The sequence below is a fragment of the Hippocampus guttulatus genome, chromosome 3 (genome assembly GCF_054856545.1).
Source record: "Hippocampus guttulatus isolate MCC_2025c chromosome 3, RoL_Hgut_1.0, whole genome shotgun sequence".
In the NCBI taxonomy this organism is placed as follows: Eukaryota; Metazoa; Chordata; class Actinopteri; order Syngnathiformes; family Syngnathidae; genus Hippocampus; species Hippocampus guttulatus.
Window position 1 is genome coordinate 11558710 of NC_141263.1, and position 11986 is coordinate 11570695.

Here is an 11986-nt window from a genome sequence, read left to right on the forward strand (position 1 = left end):
GTCCATTTGCTATTGTCTGCTTTTGAGACTTATAACCACTTTGCAATGATAGGAATTCATTTCATGCACGTCTTTTGGTGGGCCTTGTGGTTTGGGAGATGTCCTTGCTGGTGTTCCTTTGCACCCTTTAATCAAATCCAGTTTCTGTGATTGTTTGCATATGCCTGGGAGATGATGTCATTCATATGTATGACTTCATCCTCATTGGCTTTCACTGGGCCTGTGAGGTGCGCTGAGCTGTTGTCAGAGTGGAGGTGAAGGACTTGGGTTGCTAGATCACAAAGAGAACTAAATCATTCAAGAGGTCAACAGATAATGTGTTGATTTGATGTGTAAATCCTAAACAGCACACTCAGACATCGAACATGGCCTTGAATGGCACACAAAGTTTAACAAAAGAGGGAAGAGGGACTAAAAAGGACATTTAGGAAACAATAACTAACACTACATCACACAACATTGTCACATACCGCACTATAACTGTGGAGGGGAAACTCAAAAGTATAAAGCAGTATCGTGTGTGTCTCAACTGAGGCCGATTGGATTAGGAGTTGTAGATTTTGTTGTAAATGTGGCTGTAAGGTCGTGTTCAAGGGTCATTGGGCGACAGTCGAACGCGCTCAATCTGCGTGTCAAGAAAACTTTCATGTGGCTTATTATTAGAAAACTACGACCATTAATTACCACCAAAATTCACATACTGTACACAGCGCAAACTATGGCCACTTCAACCTCTGAAAACAAAATTGCCGCAATATTTTGGATGTTATGGGCATTAAGCATTTTCCTCCCGAGAGACGTTCACTATAGAGCAGTGGTTCTTAACCTTAGAGGTACCGAACCCATCCATCCATCCATTTTCCCAACCCAACCAGTTAATATGCACATTAAGTGAACCCTTCATTAGTGAAAGAAATTCTATATACAGTATATATACTGTATATATATATACAAATTCAAGATATAAAACCCGCATTTATTAAACCTAAGATGTAAAAGTAAATAAAACGTCAAGAGATAAGTACAGTATACTTTTTTTTGTACGACGTACTATCACGACAGTGACATGTTGACTACTGTACGAATCGAACAAGATTTCTCACAGCACTGATTGAACAAGCAATGTAATGTGATCATCTGCAGCTAATTGACATCTTGAGATGGGTGTGTCTTAACCCCCATGGCAGAAGTCGAACCCCTGAGAGCGATTCACCGAACCCCTAGCGTTCGATCGAACCCAGGTTAAGAACCACTGCTATAGAGACAACGTTTTAAAACCTGGCTCAATGTTAGAAAACTATGACCAATCACCGCAAAAAAATCATTTGTATATCTCTAAGCATGCCCACACCAATCTCTGAAAATGTCAAAACAATATTTTGGATTTCATGGACATTAAGCGTTTTCCTCATTAAGCTTGAGTGCGCACATAGGAAGACACGTAATGTCCATAAAAATATTGGTGCGATCGTTTTGATATTTTCAGACATTGATGTGGCGGTTATTGGTCGTGGTTTTCTAAAATTAAGACACGTTAATCTTTTTCTCTAAAGTTAATCTCGATTGGGACGAAAAATCTGCCTATAACTGTACAGTATATCCAAACTACTGTGGCGATTGTTTTCATATTTTCAGAGGTTGAAGGGGGCAGACGTTGAGATGCGCATGTAGTATTTTTGTTTTTATAACGAGTTATTGTAATTTTCTGACATTCAGCCACGTTAAGCTTTTTTTACGACAAGCGTTTTAGACTGTCTCTGATATATATTTTTCGAATAGGGGGAATAAATCAGGGTAATTCCTTTCCAAAGTGGAAGAATTTAAATTGGAATTCCCTTACGTGCGTACTAAAAAGTAATCCCCGATGTGAACTACCTTTGCCTTGCCATTCCAACTACAGAATGTTATAACAAAATAATATAACAAATGCTTCATAGTCAAGATAATTGAAAAAAAAAAGATTAATTGCGCCATCTAGTGCTCGAAATAATGTGACAATTAGCTCAAGTGTAGTACCGCAGTATTCCCGTGGGAGTCAGAAGAGACCAAATGTTGATCAGACGACTGGACAGGACGGTCTGGAACTTAATTGCACCAGAAACGCACGATCGTTCAAATTTCCATCCATCCATTCTCTGTACCGCTTATCTATAAAGTTTAGGTCGGAATCCATCCATCCATTTTCCGAACCGCTTGATCCTCACTAGGGTCGCGGGGGGTGCTGGAGCCTATCCCAGCCATCTCCGGGCAGTAGGCGGGGGACACCCTGAATCAGTTGCCAGCCAATCGCAGGGCACACAGAGACGAACAACCATCCACGCCCACACTCACACCTAGGGACAATTTAGAGCGTCCAATCAGCCTGACATGCATGTTTTTGGAATGTGGGAGGAAACCGGAGCACCCGGAGAAAACCCACGCAGGCCCGGGGAGAACATGCAAACTCCACACAGGGAGGCCGGAGCTGGAATCGAACCTGGTACCTCTGCACTGTGAAGCCGACGTGCTAACCACTGGACTACCGGGCCGCCCTTAGGCCGGAATAAGATTGTAAATTTATTTTGTCATGTAATTAATCTCCCCTAAAACTAAGATATCCCAACACTATTTATTATCTGGCAGTGATGGGGATACTGTATACGGCTTTTTTAAAAATGTGTCCCTAAACGTATTTTTTACGCTGCTTAAAAAAAAAAGTCATAATTTTGTTTTCTACCATACCAGTTTTTGGGATATTTTAGGTTTTTTTGTTTTTAAGTTTGACCCATAAAATCGTGTGCAATACAGATTTTACCGTGGGTTGTAATTTATAGTTGTGATGTTTCAGAAAAAATCCAATTGTTGCTGAACCTAACCCTTCATTTATAAGTGTTACTAGGTATTTTACTATATTAGATATTGTTTGATCATTATTATGAAACGTTTATATGCTGGAGACAAAAAACAAAGGCCGGAATCCATCCATCCATCCATTTTCCGAACCGCTTGATCCTCACTAGGGTCGCGGGGGGTGCTGGAGCCTATCCCAGCCATCTCCGGGCAATAGGCGGGGGACACCCTGAATCAGTTGGAATCATCACAAAAAATTAATTTGGAAAGGTTTACTTGCATTTCTGATGAAAGCAGCCAGAGCAGCTTGAAGGGTCAATAAATGGTTATAGTCAGACATGTTTGTTTACTTCCCTGTACAGGCACATGTATGTGTCATAAACACATACATAACATGAGCAGATATAAGCATTTTGAGTTTTGGGCCTTGTACATGGGAACAAAATAGGGGAGCATATTCAACTTTTCCACTCTGGAGGGTGGTTTAAAATGTTTGCGTATTCAAGCCCCCAAAACGCCGTTACCGTCTAAAGAAAGTCACTTCCGAATTCTGAGCATCCTCATATAAACAGGCCCTTGGACAAAGAGATGGAAAAATTGTTTATTGAGACCTCTCAACTCTTCTCAGCCAATCAGTACAGCACTAATATCAGTCGTTCTTTGCAGGGGATGAAGAATATATGATGTGTGAGTACTGTTATATTGGTACCGCTGTCCTGTTTGTTCGAGCCGTTGGGTTATACAGTAGCACTGCAACATAGATGCTAGTTATGTAGCTGTGGTTATATTTTACAGCGCTCTATAAATAAAGTTGAGTTGAAATAATCAAAACTACATGGATCGTATGGATAAGAATAATGGGCCAGTATGTGCTCCAATAGTTTCATCCCACCATCATAAATTATGAATCAGTCACAGTTGTGTCCCTTGGTCTCTTTGTACTTGGATGCGCAATAGCTGATTTCCATTTGAAAATGAGGTTTTTCATATGTTCTTATGTCCAAACTAATAGAGTCACCATTTGACCATCATGAATGTTGTATCCCAATACTGCCCTCCACAGCAAATTAGACTTCATTGTGTACATCCCAAAGCAGCACCTGCCCTCTTTGTGCTCCAGGTGAATAACACATTAGCACATTTCATCAGCACCATCCAGTGCAGTCGGATCACTATTGTTTACAATCCCTCTGAGTGAATAAAGGATTCTATAACTACTGACTACATTAATTCACGAGGTAAAGCTAATTAAGTGAATTTGGTGATTCTTTTGTGCTCTAAATATTCATGGGGCAGACAAAGCTGAAACAAGGACAAGAGGCAATCGAAATCTTGATATAATTAATAAAAAGACAAGGAGAACATTTAGATATTTAGAGACTTTCCCATCATGGGTTCGCAGTGTTCCCGTAACAATTTCATTATCTACAGTTCAATGATGGGTCTCAGGCCTGCAGTTCTACAATGATTAACTGACTGTTACAACCCCTCCACCTGGGTCTAACATAAGTGTGGGAGTTGGGGAGGAGCAAAATAGTGGTGCACTACAATGTTTCGGGCTTTCTAAAATAAACTAGTACTCTCAGTGTGTGTGTGTGTGTGGGGGGGGGGGGCAAGCGAGTGGTATCACTGGGAGGACATACAGCACAATCGGACAAGATTATACACCCCCAAATACCTACTGCCTTAGTGCAGCCCGAATAAATACTGGAATTGAATGAACCAGAACGAATTATGGCGAAGTTCCCTAACACACCAACGAATCGTGGATACGAATGAATATAGAGTAACTTCCAAAAGTCCACTATCTGAATGCTAACACGCAAGGCAAAATGCCATAGATAGGCCAATGGATCAAGCAACGATGTGTAGTGATATAATGTGTGCACTTTCTGGTGTTTTTGGTGGGGCTAGAATGGATTAATGGCATTTTCGTTCATTTCAATAGGGAAAGATGATTTGAGATACAGTGCCAATATTTTGAGTTACAAGCAAATTAAACTTCTAAGTCAAGGCACCACTGTAAGTACGGTAAGTAGGTGAGGAATAAGTATGCACATTCAATTTATACAGTATGATTCACTTTGTAAGTGATTCATATAGTTATATAGTATACAGTCATACATATACAAATTACAGATAAAACTCAAAAATGAAAAGTTAGCGCAGTTTAAGATGCATGGACTAAGGATGTCAATAAAATGCATTTTTAAAAGTATTATTGATTACCTTTATTTGCCATTGTGTAAAAGTCGGAATGACTGTGCTATAAAATTAAATGTAAAATAATAATTATTACATTGAAAATGAGTAAGAGAAAACAAATCTCAATGCTATATAAAATGATAACAAAACGTGAACTGTTGAAACACTTCCTAAAAATAAAAATAAAAAATCCGATTCGAGCGATGTGATTTTATTTTCAGAGCGTACCGGAAGTGAATTAAAAGTCTTGTCGCTGATTGGACACATGCCGCTTGCACGTCGGTACGTCGACGTGACGGCCAATGACGAAAGCGAATTTTGAGGTAGTGCTCCCCGAAACATGTTTATCCTCTGGGGCTAGCATGCAGAATTCTACCGGGAATGGCAACCTTTGAGTACCCCGACGCTGTCATTTTTATATCCCGGCCGCGGAAGTCGATCGCTAACATTCACTGAGGTCACAAATTCCATATTATATCCAAAGAAGATGGCGGAGTTCTCGCCCGTATTACCGATGCGGGATGGAGGAGCAGGGGGACGATTCGGACAACCTATCTTCCCTCGGTCCAGGTCCGGTTCCGAGTCAGAGAGCGAACTCTCCCAAAGCCTGGCTCGGACTAAGATACGTTCTTACGGAAGCACGGCGAGCGTCACGGCCTCTCTGGGGGAGAAATTCATAGAGCATCGTGTTACAGACAGCGATACTCTGCAGGGAATAGCTCTCAAATATGGTGTAACGGTGAGTTAACTTTGGATCTCCATCAATATTCTGAGGCACAAATGTACTCCCACCCTGCACACAAGTACAAGTGCAGATGCTTGTGTAAATAAAGGACTGCCAAGACTGGAAGACTGATTCAGCATTCTACTTAATTTAAAAAAAAAAAAAAGGTGTTTTAAAAAGTGCTTGACCACAAATGTAAAATGAGTTTTTATTGACGAATTCCATACAATAGGACATTTAACCATATCTCAAAATTTGAGATATGGTTAAGATATATTTGAGACTCAAATGTACTTCCGAGTGGCATCACTTGGAAACAAACCCTTTCGAGTCAGGTGGTTGACCAAGGCAGAGCGATTGAAACAAATGGATAAATAGCTTGGGTGATGATTTACACCATCTTTTCTGACACCAGACTTTGAGTGTGTGAAGTAAAGAAAAGATGTGCGTGGTAAATAGCTTGAAGGTAAACAGCTTGAAGGGGAAAGGGAACGCTGGTTGCATATTATATTTCAGTTGGTAAATTGATTAAAAATAGACTACAGTACGTAACGTAATCTCCGAGGGACTGGGCGATGAATTCAGTAGATAGGAACAAATGTTCTTTTGACGTTGACGTAGAGATGATGGTAGCAATTGGGCTAACATTGTTGTTTTGCAAAATTACTCAATAACAACCCAAACAAACATTTTATACATTTGAGAGAAAATAATAGCGGTAGGTATCGGAGCGGATACTGTCAAGCTGTACTCATACTCATACAAATACTCCAATAGTGCGACACTGATACCACTTCATCAGCCTGACATATATATTACCACTGTTGGGTGGGGTGGAATCCTCGTACCTTCAAAAGTCATCTTTCTTGAGTTACCAAACACAAAGGTTTATTATTCCTTTATATACCGTTGCACACTCATAGCAACATAAAATCACCCCAAAAATTAAGTTCAGTCACGAATTTCACTTGCTAGAAAAAAAACTCATTATTTTGTTTTGCAGTTAATGAAAAAAAATGCAAATGAGCGGACCAACCCTGTTTATTAGGCAGATACTGTATGAATCAGCACATAGATGTACCTGCATGGCTCACGAGGGTCCTTCTACAGTGAAACATCGCAGCGATCCATTTTAACAGACTTTCAAAATAGAATGTACAGTAGGTGACGATTTTGCCAAACAGCTTCCTCAGAATGAGGAAATGGTCAGTTATGTAACACTTTGAAGATATTTTCAAGTTGCAAGAGTGCCAAACGATTTGTTCTCTAGCTATTTCCACCACTTTAAATTGGTAAACATTGTGTAAAAATAACAAAGTGGGGACAGACCAATAAGACCTATTCATGAAAAAATATAAATGTGACCACATTTGGGCGTACAGGATTTCTGCCTGACAGCGACGATATACTGAACATGACATATCAGCGGGATAGAACTACTTTAAGACTCACACGGATGACAACACTTTTAGCCAACTTGAAATTCTGCTGTGCAAGATGCAAAACTCAAATGTCAGTAATAACAAGTTCATACTCTAAAACGTATTTTAGCTGAGTGAAACCGATGCCTTCTTCAATACAAGTTTACATTTTGTTTTTGAACAAAATTCGAGGAAGATATAACAAATTGTCATCACGGTTGCAAGACGTAATGGCATTATCTAGTATCAGTACTTGGTATTGTAATAAACTGAAATGTACCGTAAGTAGTTGTACTCGTTCTCTATAAGAGTAAACCATCAATTTTGAAAATTCCTGTTCATTCCCATGGGAAGTTTCCAATTTTGAAAACTCCCACAATTTTGCAACCCCAGCTTGTAGGTTTTAATATGCAAAGGGAAGTATAATTTCCAGAATGTCCAAGGTAACGTCAGATTAAGTGCATTTGGAAATGATGTGATTTCCCTGTCCTCCTTGCAATGAACACACATTAAGACATTTCCTTCTTCTTTGTCTTTGCCATCACCCAATCTTCCAGATGGAGCAAATCAAAAGAGCCAACAAGTTGTTCAGCAACGACTGCATCTTCCTCAAGAACAGCCTCAACATCCCCGTGGCAGTGCCCAAGCGCTCCATTTTTAACGGACTCTCTCCGGAGTCTCCTGACGGGGACGGCGAAGCGGCATGTCAGGATACGGCGACCGCCTGTGTCGTGTCGCAGGAAGTTGAGGGACCTTCGACCCCGCCCACACCGCCGCCCGAAGACTCCACGACCCCCCTGGCCCAAGTGGAGGAGCTCTCTGCCAAAGACTTCTTACAAAGACTGGACTTGCAAATCAAACAGTCAAAGCAGGCAGCACGCAGGCTGAAAGAAGAGGAAGTAAGGTGAGGTCCACTTACCAGAACCACTGGAATCGTTATTACAATGTACACAATTACAGTAAGACCATCATAATAAGACGCAGTACAAGCATTTGCAAAAACAATTTTGCCGAATATTGCTCCCATTTTATGAGAATTATTAGAAACATCTACAGTATTTGAAGACTGCAATTCAGTTCGATCCTAATATGGTAACTGGGCTGTCACTTGGTTAGCGCTTTTCTACCTCGGGTACTCAATGCGCTTCACACTTGTAAACCTCATTTCCCGACTGATGACGCAGCATTAGGAGCAACTTGGGGTTCGGTATCTTGCTCAAGGACACTTGGACACAGTCGCAATGGCTGGGGATTGGATCCCCAACCTCTGGGTTGGCAGACGACCGCTCTACCACTCAGTCATGCTGCCCCCCTGGAATAACTATGAGCACAATAATAAACATGAAAACCGAAATTAATATATGTAGAGTCTGACAGAAATGGATTCTTGGAGGCCAGTTTTGATATTTGACAGACTAAAATGCCAATAATCATCCAATTATTTAAAAAAAATATATATATACTGTATATACTGTATATATAATGAATCAACCCCTTCGTCCAGTGGTTAGCGCGTTGACCTCACAGTGCAGAGGTACCGGGTTCAATTCCAGCTCCGGCCTCCCTGTGTGGAGTTTGCATGTTCTCCCTGGGTCTGCGTGAGTTTTCTCCGGGTACTCTGGTTTCCTCCCACATTCCAAAACATGCATGGCAGGCTGATTGAACACTCTAAATTGTCCCTAGGTGTGAGTGTGGGCGCGGATGGTTGTTCATCTGTGTTGCCCTGCGATTGGCTGGCAACCGGTTCAGGGTGTCCCCTGCCTACTGCCTGGAGACGGCTGGGATAGGCTCCATAACCCCCCCGTGACCCTTGTAAGGATAAGCGGATCAGAAAATGGATGGAATGGATAATGAATCAGATAACTTTAGTTTCCCTTCACGCTTACAACAAAGGTATGAATTAAAGGAAGAACGTTTGATTGTTTTACAATACTTCCTCCTTTAGTATTTGTTCAACTTAATAACCGAGAGGAATTTTCAAGTTCAAAAACATGTAAAAAAAAAAAAACATGAACTAATGACTTAAGCTTTAGGAATTACTGGCAAAACACGATGCCGTTTCACCTCAAATGACATTTCTTCTACTCCAATGTTTGCTTTGCCATGAAGCGATGACTTCAAAATAAAAAAATAAAAAAAACAGGGATGCCTTTATGACATGTCAAAACACGCCACCTTTGACAGAGTTGCATTTGCGATGGCGTATAGGCTACATTCATTCGTGCGCGTGAATATTTAGTCTACTACAGAGCATTAAATTCAACTGCTAAGCAGTATTGACTGCCCACTGGACGGTTTATTAACACATTTTCTTTGTTACTTAATTGCTTGCCTCACACCTTTGCAGCGGCAGACCAAGGGAGTTTGGCTGCTTGCACATGAGTGCGTATGTAAACTCCATATGTTAAAAAAAAAAAGTGAATTTCAGGCTTAGCAAAGTGCTTTGGACAAGATATGGTTTCGAAATGTAGAAGAAGCACGATTAAGGTGCACTTCGTGGACCATTATGATAACATTCAATGTTACATTTTCTTGGACTGTCAATGACCTGTTTTTCAGCAAAAGTGCAGCTGGGATGGGCTCCAGCACGTTCCGCGACCCTTGTGAGGATCAGGGAATCAGAAAATGGATGGATGGATGGATGGATGGATTGATTTTAACTGCCAACTGAAAATTAAAAGCACAAAAGATACCTACATTCATTTCCTGGTTACTTGAGCTCTGGAGCTGAGCCTGAGACCAAGACAGTTGTTCGATTAGCCTCATACATAATTTACATAAGACGCACGCGCGCACACACAAAAGACCTTGTGACCAGTTCAGAGGCTGATGTGTGTTCCCACAGTGGAAAATTTCCATGAAACCTTGTTTGTCTTCCTCATTTGCAGGAGCAGTGAGGGGAACTACACGGCACCCACCACGTCATACCAGGAAATATGATGGACCGTTGTGTTTACCCGGAACCTTGCTTGTTTGTTTACCTTCCAGCTTGTTACATTTGCCTTTTATTTATTAAGGGTATGCAAGTGTTACACGTCGTGTATGATTGTTTTCTTTGTACAGTTGCGCTTGGAGACAGACAGCATAAGTGGAACATCTTGTATCCAGGTACTATCAATCGATTTATTCACTGCTGCTGTATTAGACCGCCCCCAGCTACACATTCGCTCATCCGTATTTAACCCCCAGTAAAAAATAAATAAAAAAATCAGGTAATAGAATACAGTGTTTCAACTCATTCTATTAGCTCCCTTAAAGCATTTTCCTCAAGATCAGAAGGGAAGCCTCTATTTTTGGAGTGCATTATTTATGTGTGTGGAGATGTTTTTATGTGCTTCAATATTTTATTTTTTATTGTTTGGCCAGAATAAAGATGTACACTGAACAAAAATATAATTGCAATCCTTTCTTTTTGCTCATGTTGTTCATGAGCTGAACTCAAATAGCTGAGTTTTAGGGTTTAATTTTTTCTTTTTTACATATACTGTATAAACAAAAACACACACATCAAATATTGTTCACAAATCTGTCTATATCTGCGTGAGCACTTCTTCTTTGCCGATATAATCAGTCCACATCACAGGTATGGCGAATCAAGATGATAATTTGCCAGCATGGTTATTGCATAGGGAAGCCTTGAGGTGCCCACAATAAAATGCACAGTCAAGTCAACCGGAAGCCAAGCGTTTACTGCCACAATGTATCCATTGTCAAGTGCATTTTTAATGGGTACGTCATGAAGCGGGTCTGGCCCAGAGGTGGGCAAACTACGGCCCGCCGAAGGTTGGTCCACAATTAAGGATCGATGTGATGACTTGAAGTTGCAAAACACGGGGGGGGGGGGGGGGGCAATCTTTTCGACCACCTAGTACCTCTGTATCGCTGTACTTCTACTGGTCTGATCACAACCCATCTGCAGCAATGCACAGGCTAAAATAGGTCATCAACAACACTTTTGTCATTTTAAAAAAGTATATTAATACAGTACTTTCATGCTTTTGTTCTGTTGATGTTTGATATGGACTGTCAACAAATGCAGTTTTTTTTTTTTAAATGTACCATAGCTCGTGCTGACCTGGCCCTTCTGTCAAATTTTAAAAGTCAATGCGGCCCCCGAGCCAAAAAGTTTGCCCACCCCTGGTCTGGCCCCTTTTCTGTGAAATTCAGGTTTGTAAACTACTGTAATGATAAACAGATCCTTGCCGATGGCGACGTTAGAAGAAAGTGTGTGTTGCGATTGTGCACAGTTTATGGCATGAATAAAGAATGTTGTGGCTGACAGTTAATTAAATGTTGCAATTGTAATTTATTTGAGGCATTGCGGGGGAAGGGAGGTGGAGCAGTGTTGTCATGTTGACAGCAAATCACTCAGCCACACAATGCCGTACATGCTGTCTACCATCTGCCTGGTCCAGTCAAAATTGGGACTGTGAAGAGAGTGCCTCTGCAAAGTGGCAGACATCGATTGTGACCATTTGTCCACTCAAGTCTGCTTCTGCTATGACAACAAACTGGAGACAGCTTATGTTAGAGAAACGGGGCTCTCCCAAAAGTGACTTTTGGCTGTGTTATAAAATTGCACATTTTTGAGTGACCTTTTACCGTGGGCAGCCTAAGGCATAACTGCAATAATCATGCTATCTCATCAACTTTGTAATGTGGCACACCAGTGAGCTGGATCTCGGCAAAAGAAAAGTGCTCACCAAACTCAAGACAGATTTGCATTTGAGTTCAGCTTATGTAAAATGGGCGCAAAAACAAAAGTGTTGCATTTATATTTTTGTGCAGTGTATTCAAACCTGTTGTG

The 11986-nt window shown here is 40.9% G+C and overlaps 1 protein-coding gene across 1 annotated transcript; it reads left to right on the top strand.

The window, feature by feature from the left end:
• The first annotated feature begins 5324 nt into the window (after window positions 1-5324).
• lysmd2 (LysM, putative peptidoglycan-binding, domain containing 2) lies at window positions 5325-11012 on the top strand. The gene is made up of 3 exons (XM_086106772.1): window positions 5325-5773; window positions 7737-8083; window positions 10068-11012. Exons 1-3 carry the CDS (start codon window positions 5522-5524, stop codon window positions 10117-10119), a joined length of 651 nt encoding a protein of 216 aa, XP_085962898.1. The 5' UTR covers window positions 5325-5521; the 3' UTR covers window positions 10120-11012.
• Window positions 11013-11986: the final 974 nt, after the last annotated feature.

What these genes read in the sequence shown, in the direction of transcription:
- lysmd2 (XM_086106772.1), top strand. Translation starts at nt 5,522, where the DNA reads ATGGCGGAGTTCTCGCCCGTATTACCGATGCGGGATGGAGGAGCAGGG. An exon ending in CTCTCAAATATGGTGTAACG is followed by an intron (nt 5,774 to 7,736) that starts GTGAGTTAACTT and finishes CCAATCTTCCAG; the next exon opens with ATGGAGCAAATCAAAAGAGC. An exon ending in CTGAAAGAAGAGGAAGTAAG is followed by an intron (nt 8,084 to 10,067) that starts GTGAGGTCCACT and finishes CCTCATTTGCAG; the next exon opens with GAGCAGTGAGGGGAACTACA.